Source organism: Balaenoptera ricei, chromosome 15 (assembly GCF_028023285.1).
Source record: "Balaenoptera ricei isolate mBalRic1 chromosome 15, mBalRic1.hap2, whole genome shotgun sequence".
In the NCBI taxonomy this organism is placed as follows: Eukaryota; Metazoa; Chordata; class Mammalia; order Artiodactyla; family Balaenopteridae; genus Balaenoptera; species Balaenoptera ricei.
Window position 1 is genome coordinate 44684166 of NC_082653.1, and position 23817 is coordinate 44707982.

Here is a 23817-nt window from a genome sequence, read left to right on the forward strand (position 1 = left end):
ATTGCTGGATGAATGGATGAAAAAATGTGAAATAGTATTCAGCCACAAAAAAAGAATGAAATCTTGCCATTTGCGACAATGTGGATAGACCTAGAGGGCAGTATGCTAAGTGAAATAAGTCAGACAGAGAAAGACAGATACTATGTGATCACACATGTGGAATCTAGAAAACGGAAGTCACAGAAACAGAGATCAGACTGGTGGTTTCCAGAGGTAAGGCATGGGGGGGGGGGTGAAATAGATCAAAAGGTACAGACTTTCAGTTATAAAATAAAAGCCCTGGGGATGTAACGTACAGCATGGTGGCCATAGTTAATAATATTGTACTGTACATTTGAAAGTTGCTAAGAGAGTAGATATCACAAGAAAAAACATTCTGTAACTATGTGACAGATGTTAACTAGACTTATCAGTGATCACCTCACAACATATACAAATGTGGAATCATTATGTTGTACACCTAAACTGATACAATGTTATATGTCAGTTGTACCTCAATTAAGAAAAGAACAGTTCAAGACATGATGTCGTGTCTTGCCTGGGGAATCCGTTCCCGTTCTGCATGAGGTGGCATGACAGCAGCAGGCAAACCCTTGCGGGTATTTCAAGTGAAGTCCTTCCCGAAACTCCTCCAGGGGTCTCACAACTCTGTCTTCTGGAAAAGTGTCGCTTCTTAAAAGGACTTTGCTCCCACCAGGGCCCCGATCTTCACAGGTGCTTGTCACCTCGAGCGGTTCCCTAGATCAGCAAGGCTTCTCCTTCAACCACTCCATTTATATCACCCTTAAGACTCGTCCATCTCCTCCAGGAGGGCAGGGAAAATAGACCCCAACTCCACACAACACCCTCTCAGAACTGGACCCCAGAAGTCAGGGCAGGGTCTCCCAGTGGGACGCCTCAGTGAGTCACCTAAGACACAGAGCTCCCGGCACATTTTCTATTTTCTCAAGATACTTAAACCCGTGAAGACAAAGGGGAAGTAGGTTGAACTATTCTGAGTATCAAGAGGGTACATTTCATATTAGGGAGTAAGAATCAGTTTAATTCCATTATTTGCTAATTTATGTTGATCCAAGCCTCTCTACCATCATTCAGCTTAAGGTGCAATTTAATTTAGATTTTAAATTCCTTATTAAAATACCCTTCTAAGAAGCACCCTAAAACAAAATAAAGCACGTTCCTGCAGTTGGGTCCGCAATGTCAGGCCAGCTCACGCACACGGGTGTGGGAGTGCAAACAGCTGGACACCGTGGGGTTGTCATCCAGACTGGGAGGCTGTTCTGAGTGAGGGCGGGAAGGTGGGGTGCGGGACACACGGGCAGGGCACGTGGGTGGGAGCCTCTTGCCCACGCGTGTGCATCACTCACGTGTTGGGATGTGCACGTGTGGCTATTTTTAAAAAACAAGAGCCTACTTCATTATCACAAAGACACTCAGTGAATGACTTGCATATTCTGCTCAGCTCAAAAACATTCCATGACTTATTTGGGAATCTCTTGGGAAACGTCCAGTTGTTTATTTTTTCAGATGTGAGATCACCAACCTATAAACAGACCAAATCAATTTTCACTTCTGCCTTCATGCATTTTTGATTCCTTGCCTCTGGAGTCCATTAAGTATCTAAACTGTTAGGTATCATGGAAGGAAGGGGCTGGGAGGCCCACCAAGGCGGGGGTACTGGGTGGAGGGGAGCTGGTTTTCATGTCCTTGTCAAGTAGAGCCTGGAGCTTTAGTGCTGATGTGGCTTTTTGTCGGGGGGAAGCATCTTCCTGCTCTGTCTTTTCCTGCTGTGTCGCATGCAGACCTCTGCCCCCTACCCCAGTACTGACACTTCAGGCAAACCACAGGGCAGAGGACAGCTGGCTCCAGTTTCCAGTGTTTGCATGCTGGTGGCCTCCCTCCAGCCCTCTAGAGTTGGGGTTGTGGCGACGCCCCGACCCAGACTGGGTCAGGACACCCAGGAGGGGGTGGGGACTCCCCGTGTGGCTGTCCTACAGGCTCAGTGCTTCTCAGGTTTTACACCTGCATCCCTCTCCTGGCCCTGCCCACTCGGGGGTCAGGGCTCCGTCCCCACAGGCCTAACACATGGGCTTATTCAGCAGTCACGTCACTCTGGACCCGCTGCAGCCCTGGGAGGGGTCTGTCCAGTCTTTGTCCGGCCCGTGACCCCCTTCCGACTGTCCTGGATTAAAGCCAGATCCTTGCTGAACACACTGCAACCTGGAGCTCGGCGCTCGCTCCAGACCCCACGGCCGCCGGAGGTGATGAGCCCGGATCCTCACCCGGCAGTGCCGCGAGTCACAGTCGAGGGGGCTCTGCCCTGCCAGACCCCGGAACAGCCTGGGCCTCCACAGGGCCAGTCCCGGACAGGGGACGCCAGGAGGGCCCGACGGGGGCTTCTGTGTGTCCTTCTGCTGTTGTCTCCCCAGGATGTACTGACAGGATTTAATCCTGCCATCACATGTCACCCACTTGGGCAGGTTTTTGTTTAAACTTTGGTGAACAGGGACCTCAGGTGCCCAACACCTGGGGTGGAGGGACACGGCTGGCGCTCACCGAGAGGAATCAAAGGAGCAGAAACCCTGGAAAACCCTTTATTTCAAGTGGAACCCATGAGGTTCAGCTTATTCCGTGAACTGTGCATATGCCACAGGAACGGCTGCGGGCCTGGGACACGTAGCATCCTGTGCACAGCTCAGCCAGCATCCTGCGAGCCTGCGGGGACGGGCCGTGAGAGGGCGCATCTGGGGCTTCGGCCCGACTGACACCGCTTGGCTGCAAATGGCTCAGGGCAGCGATACATCCACTGGGCTCAGAACACAGCTGCTACACGAGCACTCAGCACCACACAGACATCACTCACTCACAGACACAGATATCTCACAGCAGCTCACGCTCACGTTTAGACGGCTTCGAGAAGCCGGGGAACACGGGCCACAAAGAGGCATTTCCTCCAGCCCCTCTTTCCAGTCTCAGCGCCAACCCGCCAGCTAACCCTGAGCCACCCGAGGACCCAAGGAAGCGGCTTCTGGATGACGTCACAGTCCACACCCATGCAGGAGATGCCTGGCCCGCCAGCCCAGGGGGCTCCCGCTGGGGGCAGTGGGATAAAGCAAGACTCCCGTCACAGGACGTGTGCCACAGCCGCCCCAGCCCTGCGATGGGACGGTGGGGACAGCAGCTGTGCCACCCTGGCCTCGGCCTGTGCCCTTTACCCTGTCTGGTCACTGCCCACCGGGAGCCAAGGCCTGGGCCGTGTTCCAGCACGTCCAGGGGCCGGTCTGTGAGGTCACGGGGAGGAGGGTCTCAGCCTGTGCCGTGACCCCCTCCCCGCACACTGGGGGTCCCAAAGGGGCCTGTTCTCGCAGAGACAGTGCTTCTACGGGGACGGCCGGCAGCTGGGCTGCTACAAGGTGGGGCTCTTCTGTCGGCTCAGGGAGTCGATGTAATGAAAAGTGGCCCCCAGAGCCCAGCTGGTCTCCACGTTGTCAATCTTCCGGGTCAACTTGAAAAGACAAGGGGCGGGGGGGTGGAAGGGAGCATGTGCGTGTGAAAGGCGGGCATGTGCTCGCGACGGGCGGGGGCTGGGGGCACCGGGGGAGTCCCCACCTTCAGCACTTTGTCCCCCGGGAAGCCGAGCCCTTGGAGCAGCAAGCTGACGTAGGTGAGATCCAGGCACAGGAAGGGGCTGCGCGGCGGCTGGGTCTCCGCCGTCCGGCACACTGTGGGGGAAAGGGCTCCTGGGTGGGGGAACAGGGGCAGCCGGACTCCACCCACCTGGGGCACCCACCCCACCAGGCCCTGTGCCACCCGGGGCCTCACTGCTGGTCAGAGCACAGCACAGGCAGGGACTTGAGGCCAACCCGGTGCCCACTGCCCGCCTCCAGGCCCCATCCCTGCACCATGACCCTGGACACCTCTCCTTGGCGTGGACCTGGGCCGTCTGGGGACTGGAATCATCCACCAGGCTGGCACAGAACACCCCACCCCTGTTCACGACGGGGACGACAAACCAACCCACAGCCTCTGCTCGGAACCTTTTCTGGCTGGTGTCTGGGAGACAAACCCAGAGGTGACGAGAACGATTTTAAAAAAGCCTTTTTTCAGGGGAGGGAGAGAAGGTGTTTCTATGGAGAAACATACAGAGTTTAACCCCTTTGACCCGCAACTGGGAAAGGCAACCAAAGAGCAGAATCTACAAGCAGCCCGTACACCCGGCCATGGAGGAGCGAGGGGAGTGGCGGCCACCGGCCACACCCCGGGGGACAGCTCTCCGTCCCCTAAACTGGACTCTGCGGTGCAGGGGCCCCTGGCAATTGTGAATCTGCTGGGACACTTTTGGGAGTTGAGGTCACCCGAGGCACAGAGAAAGAGTCAGAAAAAGTGAAATCAAGGGGGTCTGTTCCTCACAGCCCTGGGACTAAAAACCCCATCTCCACCACCCGGGCCACCCAGGACGCGGTGGGCCTGTGCTCTGGGCTACCTCAGCGGCCCCTACACACTCTCACGCCCCCGAAGCCTCGTCCGGTCGACAGTCAGGGGCCGACCGGGAGCTCTGGGGCTGGCGCCTGCCTCACGCCCGGGTCAGCGTCCTGCCTCCAGGCCACTCACCGTACTTGGCCGCAGTCTCGAAGTCTCCGACCACGAGGCTGCCTCCCTTCTCTGCATCTGTGGAGGAGACGGGGCACCCAGTCTGCACCAGCGCCGTGGAGCCGAGACGGCACTGAGGCCCCCGGGCCTGCGCCTGGGGTACCCTGGGGGTGGGGGGTGAGACGCGGGCGGCCGCACATCTGGGCATCAGCGTGCAGACGAGCGTGCCTTGGCTCCAGCTATGGGGAGCCCGCAGACCAGGCGGCCGAGGGGCAGCTGCTGGGGTGCCCCAGAGGGAGGGGCCTGGGCCTAGGTGAGGGGTGAGAGGTCACCTTCCGCCTGGACCGGCTGGCTGCCGTCCACACTGGGCCCAACAGTGTAGCCCAGCAGGCCCCAGGGAGCCAGAAGCTGATGGCTTCGGTCTCTCCAGGGCGGCTTTCTGTGGACATTCACGTTCTCACCCTTGCCACGGGCAACACGTTCTAATATCCTCAATCTATTTCCTCAAAAGACATGTCCGGTCACGACCCACTGACGTGACCTCACAACCCTCTCAAGGGTTTCCAGTTGGTCTGACCAGCACCGGTCCCAGACTCACAATACCGTCTTCTGTCCTGAAGGCACCGCGGGCTGGGGAGGGGTCAGGGTGATAACCCCAGGCTCCTGAGGGCGATCTGAGGGGTGGGCTGAGCCCTCCTGCTGGCCTGGGTGCCAGCGGCTGACGGTTTGAGAATCACACAGGTGAAAGGAGAATAAACCGACAGCGAGGAAGCCTTCCTGCACCAAGCGGCTCAGAGAACTGACTTATTTATAAAAAGGGGGCCTATTACTCTCTACTCAGTGACACGTCCCCCGCCCTCCCTCTATTTCTATCACCCTGATGTGACTGACGGGCCCTCCGCCCAGGGACCCACACCCAAGTCCCTGCACAGCCCAACCAAGCCCCACCCTTACCTATGAGGCCCACATTTGCAGCAAGGTCATAATAGTAGGAAAAGGCATAAAAATCCACGTCCTTCACTTCCTCTGTCCTGTGCACTTTGTTTCGGAGGATCTCAGACACTCGGCGGGCACACAGCTGGTAGAGGTTCCCCGCTGGGGCGAAGGGAGAGCAGACTCAGCGGTCAGTGGGCTCTGGGCGCCCGACCACACAGCCCAGGGTGACTGCGACCTGGGGGTGCTCACCAGCAACTTTTCAGGGGCCACGCGCTGCGGCCAGCCCAAGGGGAGAAACTGTGAGCACAAAAGGTGGCCAGAGAGAGTGCGGCCCGACCCTGAAGGTCACGCGCCTCCAGCTGGGCGCCTGCAGCTGCCGTGACGCAGCCCAGTGGGTCCACCCCACACTCACCCTGCCAGCCCGTGCTGAGCTCGAGTGTGCACTGTCCCACCCCATCTCACCAGCCGCCTGGGTGGGGCCTGCACCTCCCTCCTGTCACAGATGAGGAAGCTGGGGCCTGCAGGCAGCTTGCCAAGCTCACAGGGCTGGTCACTGACTCCTTGTTCAGAAGGACAGCGACAACACAAGACTGAGTCAGTGGACATGGACGGCCCACAGCCCAGAGCTGGGCCCAGTTCTGATCTTGCCCCAGCCCTGCTCCACGTCTGACGGCAGCTCCATTTAGCTCTCCCAGGGCCCTGGGAGCTGCACCCTTGCACTTGGGACCTCATCTCCCTGCACTCTCCCTCGTCTGACCCGTCACACCACCTCTTCCATGCTCCTTAAACACAGCAGCCGCCTCTGGCCCTTTGCATGTGCTGCTCCCTCGGCTTGGAGCTCACTTCCCATTTCTTCATGTCTTGTCTCAGGTATCACCCCATGAGGCCTTCCCTGGTCGTCTTTAGACCGCAATCCCCCCCTGGCACCCCCAGCCCCCTTCCGTTTATCACTGGATAGTAAGGAACATGCATTTGTTCTCCACCCTGGGTTCCTGGCACAGAGATTGTAAAGCCTCGTGAGACCCTGAGTGGTGAGGGTGAGAGAGGCGTTTTGTGATTCATAATAAGCCCCTTTCAATCCTCCTGGGTTGTGCTAATGAGGTGACTCCTGGTGGGTCCCTCAACAGCTTCAGGATGGGAGCTGGTGATTAGAGGGCTGAAACTTTCAGCCCCACCCCCAAGGGAGTGGGCAGGGGGCTGGGGATTAAGTCAGTCACCAGCAGCCACTGAGTTAATCAGTCCCTCTGCCATGAGCCTCGTAAAAACCCTACGCGACGGGGCTCAGAGGGTTTCCGGGTTGGAGACACGTGGAGGTGCTGCTCCTGGGGGGAGGGTGCTCCCGGGGGGAGGGGGTGCTCCTGGGGGGAGGGTGCTCCAGGGGGAAGGGTGCTCCCGGGGAGGGGGGCTCCCGGGGAGAGGGGGGCTCCGGGTGCCCTCCCCACACGCCTGCCTTGTGCCTCTCTCCCATTTCACTGTTGCTCAGCTGTGTCCTTGATAAGAAACCAGTGATAGGAACATGTTCCCTGAGTTCTGTGAGTGCTTCCAGCAAATTATCAAATTTGAGGAAGAGGCCGTGGGAACCCCTGATTTGTGGCCGGTCAGTCAGAAGAACGGGGGGCCCAGCACTTGCAAAGGTCGGGGGGGTGCCTCATCTGATGAGGGCTGCACTGACTCTGGAAGTCAGTGTCGGAACGAAGTGAATCGCAGGACACCCTGCTGCTGCCAGAGGACTGGCCGCTGTGGGAAAAACCCCACACGTTTGGCGTCAGAAGTGCTGTGAGTAGCAACAGCCCTGTCACCAGAGGCAAACCTCACGCCCACATACCCAGCCTGGACACAGTATTTCAGCATCTCAGAAGAAACTCAAAGAGCACAGAGCCACGGGACCCTGTGGGTGAGACAGGCCTGGGGCTCTGCGGCCTCTCCGGCCCTCGCCGGAGCACAGGCGGCAGGTGTGGGAGGAGAAGCCATTTCCCGCAGAGCTGCCAGGCCCACAGCCGTGCCTGGCTGTCTGCTTGAAGCCGAGGGACGTCCAGATCCTCCCTCACTGGAGGCTTGCTGGGAAATGGGGTCCCTGGAAGAGCGGCAGACAAGGGAGCCCTGTGCAGGGACCCCGCAGGAGCCGGGGGTTCCAGAACCGTGTCCGCTTGCGGGCAAGTACACACTTGTCTGAGAAGGAGGCTGGACGGTCCCCCTGCTTCTCTGAGGTGTCCGGAGGGAAGGAGCTGCCGTCGACCCTCACGAGCCACCCACGGAGGATAAACGTGCCGTACCTGCCTCCTGTCCCGAAACCCTGTACGTTACTTCAGCGTGCTCCCACTCTCCTCTGAAACCGGGAGACAAACAAGGGCTGACCAACTCTGCTCCATCCTCAGCTGAAACAGAAAGAGACAGAGGCGGATGAAGAGCACTGACCGTGGTGGGGTGAGGGCACGCCTGGAGCTGAGACGGGGCCCGCTGAGGGGAGGCCGGCAGCACTGAGTGTCTCAGGTCAGCGCCGAGGGCCTCGGAGGGTCAAGGGAACACGCTTCCTTTTTGCCGCGGGATGGACTTGCGGAAGCGTCCCGAGTCAGCTTCGGGAGGCAGAAGCCCCAGCAGAGCCACTCCCAGCTCACGGCCACAGAGGGGCTTCGGGGGTCCAGGCGATGCTCATGACGACCCCAGTGGCTCCCCGTGGGGGCAGCCTCCAGGGCCCCAGGATGCCAACCCTCGGGGACACGCCTGCTGGCGTCCTGCCGAGTGGGTCCCTGTCCCCCCACCCCGATCCTGGCCTGGGCCCGCCTGCACCAGCGGAACGTGCAGGTCACAAGGCCGTGGGACCTCAGGAGGCTTTCCTTCCTCTGACCCGCCAGGGAGAAGTGCAGGCTGCTCTGCGGGGTAGAGGCCAGACACGCGTCCCAAATGCCACCTCACAGGACCCCAGGGACCCCAGCAGAGGGACCGCCGAGTGGATGCCTGTGCAATCCTGAGATAAGACGACTGCTGTTTGCAGCTACTCAGGGCAGTGGGTGGTCTGCTGAGCGACAACGGCTCACACGGCAGGAGACGCCTCCCTGGGGCAGCGAGGGGTCTGCAACCCTTCTGGCAGCTGTCACAGCCCCACAGGAAGACACACGGCTCCCCGCCGCTCTGCCGGGTCGGGGTGCAGGAGGGACAGGACCCTGAGGCCGGCACAGACGGGCAAGTGGGTGCCTGCCGTCCTCCACTGGCTAACAGGTGTTTTCTGGCCCAGAGTGTGGTCGTGAGTGTTTCTGAGACGTGGACGCGTTTTTGGTTTGCAACAAAGGGGCCACTGTTATGAGGTTAAACAACAGGATTCAAGATAAAGGAGCTGAAGCAGGATGTGCGTGGAAAACAATTCCAGTGGAACATTCCCGCTCTGTCAGAACGGCCAGGCCCTGGAAGAGGCAGCAGAAGTGCTGGGCTGGGGGTGTGCGTGGCCGAGAACACGCGTGGGCTTGCTCACGTCTGACCGAGGCCTTCGGGGGGACAGGCCGAGGCAGCCTCAGAGCAGGGCCCCCGCTCGCCTCGGGCATGTGGTCCCCTGAACGTCCCAGGGGCTCGAGCGCCCGCCAGCAACGCCTGGCTTGTCCCAAGCCAAGCATGTCAGGGCAGGATGGCACAGAGAGGGCCTGGGAACAGACACAGGCTTCGTCCCCAAATGCCATGTTTGGAGGAGGGCAGAGCCCGTTCCAAGTCCCCTCGAGAGCAGAAGAACACAGGGGACGTTCTCAGGAGCCAGAACCTCCCCTGAAGCCCCCCTTGGAGCCCCTCCCATGCGCCCCGTGGTAAATCCTTACCAACAAGCCAACTCCGATCACACCCAGTTCCTTGGGTTCCTAAGAACCCCCTGCAACTCAGTGATTCAGAAACCGCTTCACTAGCATATTTCTTTAAAAGTAACTGAGAAGGGCTTCAGGGGCCCACCAACAAGGTCTCGGTGGGGAGGGCGCCCTCTGGGGCTCCCGAGTCGTGTTGGCCGGGAAGGCTCTGAACACTGTACCCCACTCACCAGGCTTTCCCTCCTCGCCGCCTAGAACCGCCAGCCGCGCCGACATCAAGCCGAGCCCCAGGTAGCTGCGGAGAGAGAACCCAGGTGAGCGGAGGCCGCCCTCAACTCCGCCTCCAGCACGTTCACCAGCCTGGATCCAAAATCGGGGGGCAGGAGGAAACTCGGGGCAAGGCAGCAGCTTCCTGCTTCTTCCAGGAGCTCCCTCAGTGGGGATCAGGACATCCAGCTCCTCAGCGCAACAAGCGAAGGCTCTTACTTGGTGGGAGCTCCTCCAGGAGCTGTGGACACCGGTGAGGGCGACAGACAGGTCCCCACCTTTATGGTGTGGACGAGCCTCACGGAAAGAACCTATTAAAGGCGCCACGTGGCAAAAAAGACGGCCCAGAAAATTCCTGCACCATCTATGGACTCTTCTCCACTTTCCCATAAATCTCTTCCAAGGCAGAAGAGAATAAGTACAAAAGAAGAAATGTAATCTTACTACAGGTGAATTAAAAAAGGAGGGAGAAGGAAGAGGAGGAGGAAGAAGAGGAAGAAAGAAGGAGGGAGGGAGGGAGGAGGAAGGGAAGAGGGAGGAGGAAGAGGCTGCAGGGGGGTCCACAGCAGGGATTTTGGGACCGAGTCTATGGCCCAGCACCCTGGTCACTCCCCAGGCGGGAGGCGGAGGCTGGGGGAGGCCTGCAGTGCTAAGCTGAGCCACATGCCTGGACGGTGGACCTCTCCACCCTCAGTCCTGAAAACAAACCTGTAGGAGTAGAGCCTGTAGGTCCTATTAAACATCTGGAGGGATGTGAGGAAGCCAGGCGGGGAGGTCTGAAGGGTGCCCTGGGGAAGAACACAAGGGTTAAAGCACCTTTCCTGCTGACCTTTCTAGAAAATTGTCCCCCACTCCCTCAATTCATTTGAAAGAACAGGGATATGCACAGATGTATTCCATTAAATTAGCCTTTCATCAAATCACATGCTGTGAAACAGCTTGGAGCAAGCAGTGAAACACTTTGTCTTTCCTCTTTTCTTTTGGCTGCACCAAGAGGCATGTGGGATCCTAGTTCCCCGACCAGGGACTGAACCCACACCCCTTCCAGTAGAAGCGTGGAGTCTTAACCACTGGACCGCCAGGGAAGTCCCGTGTCTTTCCTCCCTGTGAGTAACATTTACCCATTCTGGGAAATACGGCCCAACCAGAAGAGCTATGAGTAAATTTAAGGCTATTCCATTAATGCTAAGTTTTCTTTTTATTTATTTATTTTTTTGGCCATGCCACGCGGCATGCGGGATCTTAGTTCCCCAACCAGGGATTGAATCCATGCCCCTTGCACTGGAAGTGCGGAGTGTTAACCACTGTACCGCCAGGGAAGTCCCAAGGCTCTTCCATTAAAACTAAAACTAATAGTAATAATTTAAAAAGTGGCAGATGAGGAAGGTACTTTTTAAAAACAGCACGCAGTCTCAACTGGAAGCGTTTTCGTGTCCCTTAGAACAGCGGTCCCCAACCTTGTTGGCACCAGGGACTGGTTTCATGGAAGACAAGTTTTCCACGGACAGGGGAATGGTTCAGGCGGTAATGCGAGCTCCGGTTCAGGTGGTGATGCGAGCGATGGGGAGCGTCAGATGAAGCTTCGCTTGCTGCCCGCCGCTCACCTCCTGCTGTGCAGCCCGGTTCCTACCAGTCCGCAGCCTGGGGGTTGGGGACCCCTGCCTTAGAACATCCACCCTGAAAAGGCCTGCGGCTCTGTCCCATCTGAGTCAGACTCCGGCCCTTCCCTGGAAGCCCTTGCGGGGGTGGGGAAAAACCCACCCCACACCCTCTGCCCCAAGGTCTCCAGGTAGTATCTAGTTTATCACCCAGCTGAAGACCAGATTTCTATTTTTCTTTTTTCCAGGCAGAGTTAAAATCAAACTAAGAAGCATTCACTGCGGGTGATCTGACCCTCAGGAGAGAAGCTGAGTGCACAGACCTCCCCCGGGGCTGAGGCTCCCCCATGGGGCAGGTGGCCTTGGGGGCGGCGGTGGGTTACCTCGAATCTTGGGAGGAAGGTGATCTGGGTGGACCCTCCGCCCAGGTCCAGCATGCCCACGTTGCTCCTCCCGGGGGTCTTCAGACTGCCTGCGGCACCCAGAGTAAAATCCACACAGCAATGCCCGTTAGTAAACAGACAGAACAGCAGAAAAGGGGAGGTTAGAAGCCAGGCCCTTCCGTGGAAAGAAGAACAAGACAGACAGAAGCTGTGGCCACTTGAAAATGTCCATGTGTGTTTGGGGGGCGTGAAGGACAGCTGCCCCGGTGGCGGCTTTCATCTGAACGAAGGACAACCTGTGCTCCTGGGGCCTGGGCTCCTGATCTGTCACCTGACATGGCTCCCCATCCCCGGGCGGCAACTCCTACAGGAAACTTCCTTCTTTCTCATCCATGTGTCTGACACACTGGTCTTGTCCGTAATTACAACAAAGGGACAAAAATCCACATCCTGAGAGTAATCTAAGAAAAATGACTCCTGGCCACCTGTTCCCTGTTCTACCTACAGCAGGACTTCAATTATAAGGTGATCAGCATTCGCGTCACGTTCAATATTGACTAGTGTGACTCAGGGCTTCTCTCAGGAATGAGGACGGTGGCCAGGGGACGCTGCCGTGGGAGCAGAGGCAGAGCTGAGCCTTTGGCGAAGGACCCCCTGCATCTCCAGCATTTGCATCTGCAAGCCCGGTGCCCGCCCCACCCATCCCAACACTCTACTTCGGGTCAGCAACCCGAAGGGGTTATTTTAGCATGGAAATGAGGCCCCTGCTCTAAAGACCTGTGTCTGTGAACTGCTGGCTTTATGATGAAGGGAACCCACCTGTTAGGAAGTTCACGGTGATCCACGCGGAAACACCTGCAAGAGAGGGTCACAAACAGCATCTGAATCACCTGAGAGGCTGTAAACAGCAATGGGGACTCATGACAGCTTTCCGATTTCAGGAGCGCAAGGAGACCACTTCCTCACAACTCTCAGCCTCCAGATCAGCTACAGAAACGGGCGTCACTCACAGAACCATCCAGCTGCTTCTGGCAGACTGCTCTAGAAGACACCACACTAAAAATCAGAGCGCTCAGCCAAACTGTCACATCTCTTGGTCGCACTCTTTATCAATTGCCTCTTTTTGGAAGAGGTGGGATGAAAAACAAATGTTCCCTTTCCCTCCACCCAAATAAACTCTTAAGGTCACGTTTAAAGTCAGGGGCTGGTAAGGAACCTTATGAAGTGATTCTCTCTTAGAATTAATGCAACAGCAACGTTCTAACACATCAGCAACTGGGGATTCTCTCTAAATGTTCTTAAAATAGAAAAGATGGGACTTCCCTGGTGGCGCAGTGGTTAAGAATCCGCCTGCCAATGCAGGGGACATGGGTTCGAGCCCTGGTCTGGGAAGATCCCACATGCCATGGAGCAACTAAGCCCGTGCGCCACAACTACTGAGCCTGCACTATAGAGCCCATGAGCCACAACTACTGAGCCCGTGTGCCACAACTACTGAGCCTGCGCACCACAACTACTGAAGCCTGTGCACCTAGAGCCCATGCTCCACAACAAGAGAAGCCACCACAGTGAGAAGCCCACGCACCGCAACGAAGAGTAGCCCCCGCTCACCGCAACTAGAGAAAGCCCACGCGCAGCAAAGAAGACCCAACACAGCCAAATTAATTAATTAATTAATTAATTAATTAAAAAATAAAACAGAAAAGATGATTTGTTTTCAGAAACGTGATCTATGCCAGGCTTGGAGCCAGTCACGAGGAGAATCTGTCTCTACCACTGGCCCCAAGAATACAGTGCTCTGAGACGGTCAGACTGCGGACTGGGGTGGGAACGGCACTTTGGTGTCTGTGCCTCCAACCAGGGAAGGTTCCCAGCGCCATGCTGACAGCAGCCCTGCGTGCAGCCCGCCTCGAGGGGCAGCCTCATGGCACATGGCGCTTCTGGTGACTACCTTCGTCCGTCCCGTTCATGATGGAAACACAGTCGTCCCCTACGAGGAATGGTGACGCCTCAAACACTTCTTTCACCTAAATGTAAAGAGAGACAAACCTTTATCGTTTAGAATGTAAACTCACAGTCCCAATCACTGCCTTGCTTTAGGACAGGACAGGAGGGGTGGGAAGCCCCACAAAGCGGATCCCAGCCCTGGGCCGCCACGTGGCCTGGTGGGCATGTCCCTGGGAGACGAGCTGGCACGGGGGAAGCGAAAGCGGTGAGCAACCGCGTTTGGCTTTATTTCCTTCTCCATTTTTTTTTTTTTTTTTTTAGCAATTATTGATACATAGAAACTTCAGTCCCACAATCCAACTTGAGCATGTGAAGGTATTCAGTAGTTTTTATAAGGGACCTTGACAAACCTGCAACAATCTGTCATTTAGCAGCTAACAGGTTCAGAAACAGTGCAGAGGAGGAGGACTACTTTGCTGAGAACCCTTTCCCTGATTCCTGATGGTAAGAACCCTGCAAGCACATGTCAAAGACAGGCTCCAGAGCCGCCTGCGGGGAGGTGCAGGGCTTGGGCAGACACGAAGGGGCCTCCTCAGCAGTCACAGCTGAGCATCAGACCAAGAGCGGAGCCCGCACTTCCCACGAGGACGACTGGCTTGAGCCGAAATGTCAAGAATTCAGGTCCCACGGCCTTAGACACTCGGCAAGTCCTTGGATGGAAGGAAGCCCTTCAAAAGCACAATATATTTTTAACACGAACTTGTTCTTTTTATAAAACAGATTCATTCTAGAAAACATGAATAGCTTTAAACATCCTGAGAAAGAAAGCATCATTCATCAACAACCCCTCCACTGAAGGCGACACTGCTAACATTTCGACAAGTTCCCCTCCTTGGGGAGCTTCTCCGTGGCCTGTCTGCCTGCTTGGACGTGGGCTGATGTTCCATGTTTTCAGTTATCACAAGTCACCCGCCCCGGGGTAACTGGATGAGCTCACCTTTCGCAGTAACTTCTGAGCCTTTTCTCCTGGTAACAGACGTAAACCAGCTGTGGCCTTGAGGACCAAGGGGGTGGCCTTCCAGAAGTCAAAGGGTATGTCCTGTTTAGCAATGTCCAGTAACTCCTGAATTCCTGGGGTGCTCTGTGAACATGGTGGGTAGAGCAGGGTTTGCGCTCAGCGTGCAGGGTCATAGGTGCTCCCCACCCTTTTGGTTTTATTAATTTATAAATATATTTTTTCTAATTTTCCAAATCAGCAGAAACAGAGACTCAAGAGGTGCAGGCAGGAGCGTGGGGTGGACCCTCGGCAGCGGAGCGGGCCAGGGTTCTACGCACCTGGCAGCCGGCACCCCGCCAGCCCCGCCACCAGCCCCGGGCAGCCTCAGACGAGCTGCGACGCCCCTGGACACCATGAGTGAATTCTGGGGTCCCTCACAGCACTAAAACCCGTGAAGTGCTACACCAAGGAATCACTTCACTCGCCGGAATGCTGAGCTCTCCATGCTGGACCAGGGCCCGTGGGGGGCGGGCTGGGCAGGGCGGGGGACAACTGCCATGAAGCCTCGCCGGGCGTGTGGAGGGTACGATGCTGGGGGGAGTTTAGCAATGTCTGTGGGGGACACGCACGCCTCTCACTCAGAAACCCCCCAAGAGTTCACCCAGGCAATGCCCTCGCATGTGAGGGGAACGAAGTGTGCATAAGGTGACACAGAGCAGCCTTTCCCAAACTGTGAGGTGCGAAGGGTGGGAGGTCACCTACAGGCCCTCCGGAGGGGCTGGCTCTCCAAGTGCAATGTGCACGTGCACGGCAGGACAGAGCACTCTACTTCCTGACGGGGCACGATCTCCAGGGCACACTGCTCAGCCCCGGGAGTGAAGCGAATACAGTGTGAACGTGCTCCACTGTGCGTGTAAATAGAGGGGACGAGAACACAGAAGGACAGCGAGAAACCAGGGACACTGTCCTCCTGGAGGAAGTGGGAGAGGTTCGCTGTCCACTGGGAAGCTGTACAAGTCACCCCACGTGAATGTGTGCTGCCTGCTTGAACAAGTAAGATTTAAAAAGCCCCATGAGGGGCTTCCCTGGGGGCGCAGTGGTTGGGAATCCGCCTGCCAAGGCAGGGGCCACGGGTTCAAGCCCTGGTCTGGGAGGATCCCACGTGCTGCGGAGCCACAACTACTGAACCTGTGCTCTAGAGCCCGCGCGCCACAACTACTGAGCCCACGCATCACAACTACTGAAGCCCGTGTGCCTAGAGCCCGTGCTCTGCAACCAGATGCCACCGCAATGAGAAGGCCACGCACCGCAACAAAGAGTAGCTCCCTCCCTCTGCAACTAGAGAAAGCGTACGTGCAGCAGTGAAGACCCAACGCAGCCAAAAATAAATAAATAAATAAATAGATAGATAAATAAATTTATAAAAATAAATAAATAAAAAGCCCCATGAGTTTATTCCAAGATATATCATTTAATCAGGTTTAACCTCTAGAGTCACTCATTTTGATTTCTGTTTTCAATTTGTTTCTTAACCAAGCTACAAGAAACCAAGGCCGTGACTTCACTGTCTGGTATCAGGATGCATCTGTGGCAAGAATGCCACGTCACCTTCTGATTTAAGACGTGCTGGGACCAAAGGAACTGACAGCTGCATGAGGGGCTGCTTTCGGGAGCCCCCTGGGAACGCAGGTGCCCTGTGTTCGTGCAGTTCAGAAGTGTAAACGCCACCAACTTACCAAAGTCACCACTTGACAGTTCAGCTAAATTTCTTTTACACTTATTTGGTTTTGTGGATTTTGCATAATACATTTTTTTGACGTTAATTTTTTTAGTGAACATTTGTCATCTTCAATCAGAGAAACCAAAACAAAAAAAAGTTAAACTTTCAAATAATGCTTTTTCTAAGTTGCAGCGTTTGTGCTTTTAAATCACACCGTGACTTCCGGGTGGCATGCGGGCCAGCTGGGGGATATATGTGGTGTGTGTGTGTGGTGTATATGTATGTGTGTGCTGTGCATGTGTGGTGTGGTGTGTATGTGGCGTGGCTGTGTATATACGTGTGGCTGTGTGTGTGTATATGTGTGTGATGTATGTGGTGTATTTGTGTGTGCTATGTATGTGGTGTGGTGTGTGTGTATGTGGTGTGGTTGTGCGTGTGGTGTGTATGTGTATATATGTGCAGTGTGTGTGGTGTGGCGTGTAGTGTATGTGGGGTGGTGGTGGGACCTCCCGTGGGTACCAGTGTCCTCCACAGACTGTCCTACACAGTGAAATGTCCCAGGTCAGCACAGCAAAGACGCTGCTCTGGGGGGACGGCTCTGCATCTGAGAGAAAGAGAGTCACTTTAACAAATCGACAGGAGGCAAATTTGATGAGCAAAGAGAGATGAGAGAACACCGTTACCTTATCAACGTCGTCAGCATAAGCAGAAAGACCTGGCTTCAGTGCTTTGAAGGTTTCATGGGTCAAGGTGGGAGTTTCTAAAGGAAAATCATGTTTTAAAAAAGGTACAAGTGTGAATACAAACACAAATACATGAACCTATACAACTATGATGAGCCACACTTTCAAGGCAGACTTCTGAAAACAGACCTTCATTGTTTCTCATCTAAACTCTGCCTCTTTAGTTTGGCTACACGATGAATATTATACTTAATGTTTTGGCCAAAACTTTTCCTATTTAAAAAAAAACCAACTTTATTGAGGTATAATTTACATACCAAAAACTACCCATTTAAAATGTTAAATTTTAACATAGTTAATTCTTGCTGATTCAACAAATAGAGAAGCAGGGAATTCCCTGGCGGTCCCTTGGTTAGGACTCTGTGCTTCCACTGCAGGGGGCATGGTTCGATTCCTGGTTGGGAATTAAGATCCTGCATGTAGCAGTGTGGCCAAAGAAACAAACAAACAAAAAAACAAACAAACAAAAAACCCAACAGAGGAGCAGGGCAAATGATTCCAAACTGCAAATGTGAAAATCATTTTCTTAATTCTAGATAGGATGCATTATACATTCTAAAGAATATTTCATTCTTTTTTTTTTTTTTAAAGAATATTTCAGTCTTCTTTTTAAAAATTGAGTGTTTTAGATTTTTAGGGGCCTGGACTCATGTGCTTATAGCAAGGGAGAGTATTCCCAAGCACACCGAGGCCAAGGGGTGCTGTCCGAATGCAGACACAAAGACCAAGGAGGAAAAATCAGCAACAAACTTTCTGTAAGGAGGTCTCTCCAAAGAAAACACGCCGGTACATGGCTACTGAAGGATTACATGCCAACACACGCTGCCTTAAACTTAGCTTCAAAACCAATTTTGGAGGTAGGTTAAGTCCAGCGTATAAATATCTAACTATTATAACAAGTTTAAAAATAAAGCAGATGAAAAGTAGATAAACGTGCCATGAGAGGTTTGAAGAGAGCTACTGAAGGCATCTGGAGCCAGCAGTTCAGTTAAACGCCCAGAAGGGTCAGCGCTGAAGCAGAGGGGAGGGACCCCGGCTGTGAGCACCGACCCACAAGGGGTGGAGGGGGGACTGGGCAGCGCTGGGGGTCTCCCCACGGGAGAAGCCCACTGGTGAAGATGCCCAAACTCCACCCTCACTCCTCCCCAGCCCCCCACTGGGAAGCCAGGCCCGCAGGCTCTGGTCCCAGCTTTACTCTCACTGAGGCCACTGCCATCTGTCACCCCTTGTTGCCTGGCCCCACTGGGCAGTTCCGTGTTGGCCTGGGCTCCGGGTCTTTGCTCATGTACCTGACTTTCCTGGACTCCCGGCTCCCACTGGTCTGAACCTGGGGCTACTTCCTTCCTTAAACTCACCCCATGTGACCTCTGGCCTAAGTCATGGTCCTAGCCACCCAACCTGCCCGGGATGCTGGGAGGGGACAGGCCACCCCAACGCCCTCTGGGATCTCAGCTGCCCTTAGGTGGTCACCAGATGCCAGTGCGAATGAGGACATCTGGGACTCCTGGGAAATGGCACTGTCGACAGGCTCCCCAGGGAGTCCCAGGCCAGGGGTGCAGCCCACCCTGAGGGCCCATGCTTTGCTGTGAGACGGAGGCCAGGGGAGCGCGGCCAGGGCTTACTACCCGGTACCTCCAGGCTGCCGGCTGAACTGGAAGACGTGCACTCGGGTGCCAGTGCTCCCCGCGTCGAACATGATGCCGTAGAAGAGCTCAGGCCCGCGGGCAGCTGTCCCCGGGGGACTGCGGGACTGCTGGCCCCTCCGGGTCCCCGTGGCCACCTCGGGGATGCCGAGGAAGGCCTGGGTGGCGGAAGCCCAGTGCCACTTGATGTAGGCAACGTAGATGAACAGGCACACAAACAGCCCCAGCGGGTACGCCACCTTCGTCATCCTCAGGTTCCCATTGTTTGGTATTTTTCTCATTTCCTTGTCTGCTGAGGACTGTGCCACAGTGGCTGGTGGAACTGGAGGAGAGGCAGGAAAAACCCGTTAGGCTGCGAGGTTCTAAGGCGAGTCAGAAATTCCTGCACTCAGGGACAAAAAATTCCTTCAACCAGAACTTTTTCCACAGGTCTGCATTTTTCCTGTGGAGTCAGAAGTTTCATTTGATCCTCAGAATGATTCTGGAAGGTGGGATCCCCATTTTGCAGAAGAAGAACTGAGGTTCACAGAGACTAGACAACCTGTCCAAGGCTGCCGGTCCTGCAGGTGCTGACCTGGGCCACAGCCCCACAGCCCGAGGATCCCCTCTAGGTGCTAGCCCAGGCAAACGGCTCTAAACTCGCCGCTATTTTAAAAGCCACGTGGGCATGGTGTCCCCAGACCTTTCAAGGTAACAGAGATGTACGTGCAGTCCATTCTCTCCACTCGCACTTTTTCTCCCACGGTGGTAACTTACTTTTAAAGGTTTAAAATCCTGTCCCTTGGGGACTGCAGAGCCACAGACAGATCAGAGAAACGGCTCATTCTCCTGGGAGTTTCACAACAGATACCTCTTGTCATTCATATACATGTTCCTGCCGAGAAGGAAATAATGCCCATGTGCTTTCAAAGCCCAGAGCAAAATAAATCAATTCAGCACCCCTAGTTTTGGTTCAATGCACCCCAAAATAGAGGCACTTGCTCAGTGGAGGCACCGGGTGGGAACCCGAGACTTCAGAGGACGAGAAGCGAGGAGCCTGGTTCTTGGGGCTCCCCCTTCCCTTGGGGACGTCCACCATCTGTCCACCCTGGCTGTCAGTGTGGGAGGTGGAGTGGACGCCCCGGGGGGAGGGAGACAGGCACGTGCCGGGTGGGAAGCAGGGCGAGTGCCTGTGGACCAGAGCCCTGGGGGTGTGTGGGCCGTGCTCAGGACACAGTGATGGTGGCGGGGGAGGAGGGCTGGAGGACAGCGTGAAGGCCCTCACAGGGGAGGGGGAGTGGGGGCCAGGCCTAGAAGGGCAGGGGGCAGCCTGTGGTGGTCTCACGCCAACCCCAGGCTGTCTGGGGGTAGGAGAGACGGAACAGTGGCCTTTGGGGGGAATCCAGCCCTACAGCCACACCTCGATGCCCGCGGCTCCTGGAGCACTGTCCAAACCTTGGGCCAGCCCTGTGCCCCTGCCAGGGGAGAGGCCCGCCCAGAGGCCCACCATCCAAGCTCGGACGGGGCGGGGGGGGGGGGCAAGACAATGCACCCCTCCCTGAGCACAAGGGGCCTCAGGGAAGGCTCTCTCAGCAGCTCCCTCCCCAAGACTCGCCCTCCCCAGCCCCAGCTCTGGCCTCACTTTACTCTCAGAATAACGTCATACCCCTGCCCAGGCCTGGCCCCCGTCGGCCTCTGCGCTTAGTCTCTACCTCTCTTGCCCCTGCTCAGGTGGGCCAACCTGGTCCTCATCCCTAAGCCTCGGCTGACAAGCTGTCATCCCCACCTTCCCTGACCACCTCCACCCACTATGTGCTCCGTGACTCCCTGCCCCCTCCTGACCAAGCACCACCATTATCTGTGATAACCATGAGTCTGTGGGATTTCTTCCTGAAGGTCTGTGTCCCCTCGAGGCCATCAGCCCCCAAGCGCAGGGACTTAGCCTGTCTTGTACTGCTACAGCAGTCTGGAACACAGGCCTTTATCTAGGACAGCCTTAAATATCCTTTTTTTTTTTTTTTTTTTTTAAGCATCCTATTTCTTTGGTCCTTTATCCACACCCCTGCAAAACCTACCCAAGATGCTATGCTCACTGCCACTCTGAACCCTGCAGCCGGAGGCTTTGTGTTCCTTGGTGCTCTCCACTCTCACTCCCTGAGTAAGCTGCATGTGGAGTTGTTCATTTGTGTCTCCCTTCCCTCTGGTGAGATGGTGCCTCTCTGGAAGCAGGGACCAGTCCAGTCATCCTGACCTCCCACCCATGACACAAGGCCAGAGCCCAGCAGCTGCTCAGCCATCACTTGCTGGTGAAGAAAGCGAGCTGATGACGTAGCAGTTCACCAAGAGGCATGGATGATGCTTCAGGACCCATGTGATGGCCATGTGGGATGGGGCAGGAGACAGCAGTGACCAGGTTTTCTACATGTTGAGTTTGAAATGACAGCAGGACATCAGTCAGAAACAGAACTGAGCCTTGTGAAAGATGACAGGTTTGGGGTTGGCGCTTGAGGAAGCCATCCCCAGGCAGCCAGCTCTCACCCAGCAACAGGCCCTGTCAGAGGTCTCCTTTGGTTAGGTTATAGTAATCCAAAGTTTCCCACTGCTAAGTGATCATTTAACAAAAAAGTATTTCTCGAGAAAGTTCTAAAGCTACTATTTCCAAGGATGACTAGTGAGGACACAAAAACAATACTAACATCTTACAACTCTGAAAGCGTTTTATAAAATCTTTTTACATAGTCAAATTTTATCATGTCCTATGTTAGTCTAAGAAGCATAGCATACATGATCAGACTAACAGGTAGTATATTAAATTTCGCGGCAAAGGTTGCTCTTAATTAAATTTGTCTACCCATTTAAAAAATACCCCTTTAAATATGCTAGATCCTGTTACCAGAGGCCCACAGGCTGGCACTTATATACCACACGATATATGATGACTTACTTCCATACAACAGAACACAGGACCAAGGCCCGGGAATGTCTATAAACGGACTTGCCTGGGATCACACAGCTGGCACGCAGCAAGGCAGAGGAGTTTCTGGCTTCTGTCTCCAAATCAAATGTGCTTCATCACTTCACTTTCCCTATTCACATAAGACTACTTCAGACGACCAAAAAACACTCATGTGAAATTACATACACATAATCATTCAAGTTACACACCAAGTTCAGGGTGACATAAACAGAGGCCAAACAGAACATAACTCTGAGGGGGCACAGAGCCAGGAACAGCCTGGCCCACAATCACCTCCATGGCCCTGAGGCCCAAGCCTAAAAGCCAGTTTCATTCCATGGGGTAAGGTGCTTGTCCAGAGCTAAGGAGGGGCAAATCACATTTCTGTGACACCACTAACACCACAGTGGCCCTCCCCAGAGGATCACCAAGGAAAACAATTTTAGATGAGTTTTGTTCTTTAAAGGAGAGTCTAGAACAAAGCTGTAAGGAAAGGTAAGGCTGGAGGGAATGAGGAGTAGGCTGGGGGGTGGGGGCAGGATGTAGGTGCACAAAGGCAAACAGAGGTTTGGCTGAGCTAACCTTACTCTCAGCGGGCTCCTGGGGCGGGGGTGCCTCCCTCTGTCAGGGGGAGGCGGGGTCAGAGAGGAGAATCTCGGTGTGGGGCTGTGGCAGTGATGTCCGGACGGGGCCCGCCCCATCGCCCGACTAGCTTTCCAGGAGCTGGGGACGGCAGGTCGGCTCTCGAAATACAAGTTCTATCCCAAGGTTAAAATACCCAAAACGGCCCTGCGTGCAAATGACTGCCGCACATGCTTAAAACCTATACAAAATTAAAGCACATGAACAAATACTAAGTCTCCTGGTAGGTTTAAACGGGCTTTTCTCCCCTGCCTGTCCTGCCCCTGTTGGATCTCCTGCGCCCGGCACAGAGCTGGGAGCGGGTCAGCAGACCCTGGCTGAATGAATGAAGACAGCAGGGCTACAGGCTCCCTGGGGGTGGAGACTCTGTCTTGCCCACTCGGTGCCAAAACACCGACCGCGCCCCTCACTGGTCAGCGGAGTCCTGGCTGCCAGTGACCCTGAGGCCGCCTCCAGGCGCTGCCGCTTAAGACCGGGGAGTTGCCAGGCGCTGGGTCTGCGCCCCGGAGGCCCCCGGCCCTGCTCCGCCCCGGCCCTTCTCCAGGGCGCAGCGCACCGTGCCCGGGGGTGCCCACGTGCATAGATATCCCGGGCCCTGCGGAACCCGCCGCTTACCCTGCAGGGCCCTGTGCCCCACCCACGGAGCGAAGTGCCAGTCCCCGGGGAGTGCGCGGACCACGGAGATCGCTTCCCAGCGCTCCCGCCCCACCGGCTTCAGCGTGGCCTCCACCCCCGGGCTGCGGGAGGAGGATCTAGAGGCGGGGCTTCGCCCCCATGCACCGCGCGTCAGCCCAGTGCGCAGGCGCGGTGGTGCGGCCCACTGCACGGGCGCCGTGGCTCCTCCCGCCCGGGTCCACCGGCGGTTCCCTCTAGCCTGGAGCCTGGAACCTGGAGCCTGGCCGGTGTTGTGCAGGGAGCGGGGTCTCGGCCGTGTGGCCCCCGCTCCTGGCCCCGCTTATAGGGTCCCCCGCGGCACGGCGGAGAGGGCCTTCGTCGTGCCTGGCCGAGGAGTCAGCCCCGCAACCTCACAACGTTGACCTTGACCAGCTGTGGAAATTTTGGTTTTCCTTGGGCTCCCCCCCGCCCCCTCACCTAAAGTCCCTCTTTTCCCTGAAGGTAACGCACGATAGAAAATGCCACCACAACAGGACAGGCAGTGCCACCAAGCCCCTCCTGTTCCTGACCCCCATTTTCTTGTCTCTTCCCGGAGGCCGCCAAGGTTGCCGGCTCCTGCCTGGGTCAGTCGTCCATGCGGCCCCGTTTACTCAGGGTCCTGCTGGCAGGGGAGCCCACATATCCCCTCGGTCAGTCTCCTCTCCTCACCAGAAAGCAGCCCGGCTTCCAGCTTCCCTTGCTGTGGGTGTGCGCACGTGACGGCGTCTGGCCAATGGGGTGTGGGTGCGCCCCTTCCAGGCCTGGCCCTCGGAGAACCTTGGTGGTTCTTGAACCCCTCCCCGCCCCTCCCCGTGGCCTGAGTTTGTTGTTGAGTCATGGACACTTGAGAGTGAGTGGGTGCTGACAGGTGGGATGTAGGGACAAAGTACTAGGCCAGGACTGGGCAAGGCGAGCGTGTCATCACTGCCAGCACCTGGTGGGACTCTGGCCTCGTTTATCAGGTTGTTTGGTGAACACTG

General features: G+C 55.8%; 1 protein-coding gene across 3 annotated transcripts; it reads right to left on the minus strand.

Annotated features, from left to right (window-relative positions):
• Positions 1 to 2581: 2581 nt before the first annotated feature.
• On the minus strand, positions 2582 to 22885 carry ENTPD6 (ectonucleoside triphosphate diphosphohydrolase 6). Of its 3 annotated transcripts, XM_059895853.1 has the most exons (16): positions 22799 to 22885; positions 21530 to 21671; positions 19363 to 19480; positions 18596 to 18928; positions 16904 to 16980; positions 14501 to 14644; positions 13508 to 13583; positions 12376 to 12411; positions 11557 to 11645; positions 10284 to 10363; positions 9539 to 9603; positions 7800 to 7901; positions 5545 to 5685; positions 4612 to 4668; positions 3610 to 3722; positions 2582 to 3505 (listed from the first exon to the last, which is right to left on the minus strand). In XM_059895853.1, exons 4-16 carry the CDS (start codon positions 18885 to 18887, stop codon positions 3407 to 3409), a joined length of 1371 nt encoding a protein of 456 aa, XP_059751836.1. In that variant the 5' UTR covers positions 18888 to 18928; positions 19363 to 19480; positions 21530 to 21671; positions 22799 to 22885; the 3' UTR covers positions 2582 to 3406. The 3 variants fall into 3 exon arrangements, with proteins under 3 accessions (XP_059751836.1, XP_059751834.1, XP_059751835.1); XM_059895851.1 differs by having other exon boundaries at positions 3502 to 3722; XM_059895852.1 differs by lacking the exons at positions 19363 to 19480; positions 21530 to 21671 and having other exon boundaries at positions 3502 to 3722; positions 22799 to 22831.
• Positions 22886 to 23817: the final 932 nt, after the last annotated feature.

Bases quoted from the DNA above. Each gene is read 5' to 3' on its own strand.
- ENTPD6 (XM_059895851.1), bottom strand. From the start codon at position 18,887: ATGAGAAAAATACCAAACAATGGGAACCTGAGGATGACGAAGGTGGCG. The intron at 9,604-10,283 runs GTTTGTTTTCAG...CTCTCTCCGCAG, and splicing joins TACAGGCTCTACTCCTACAG to CTACCTGGGGCTCGGCTTGA. The intron at 3,723-4,611 runs GTGAGTGGCCTG...TTTCCCCCACAG, and splicing joins CGAGACTGCGGCCAAGTACG to TGTGCCGGACGGCGGAGACC.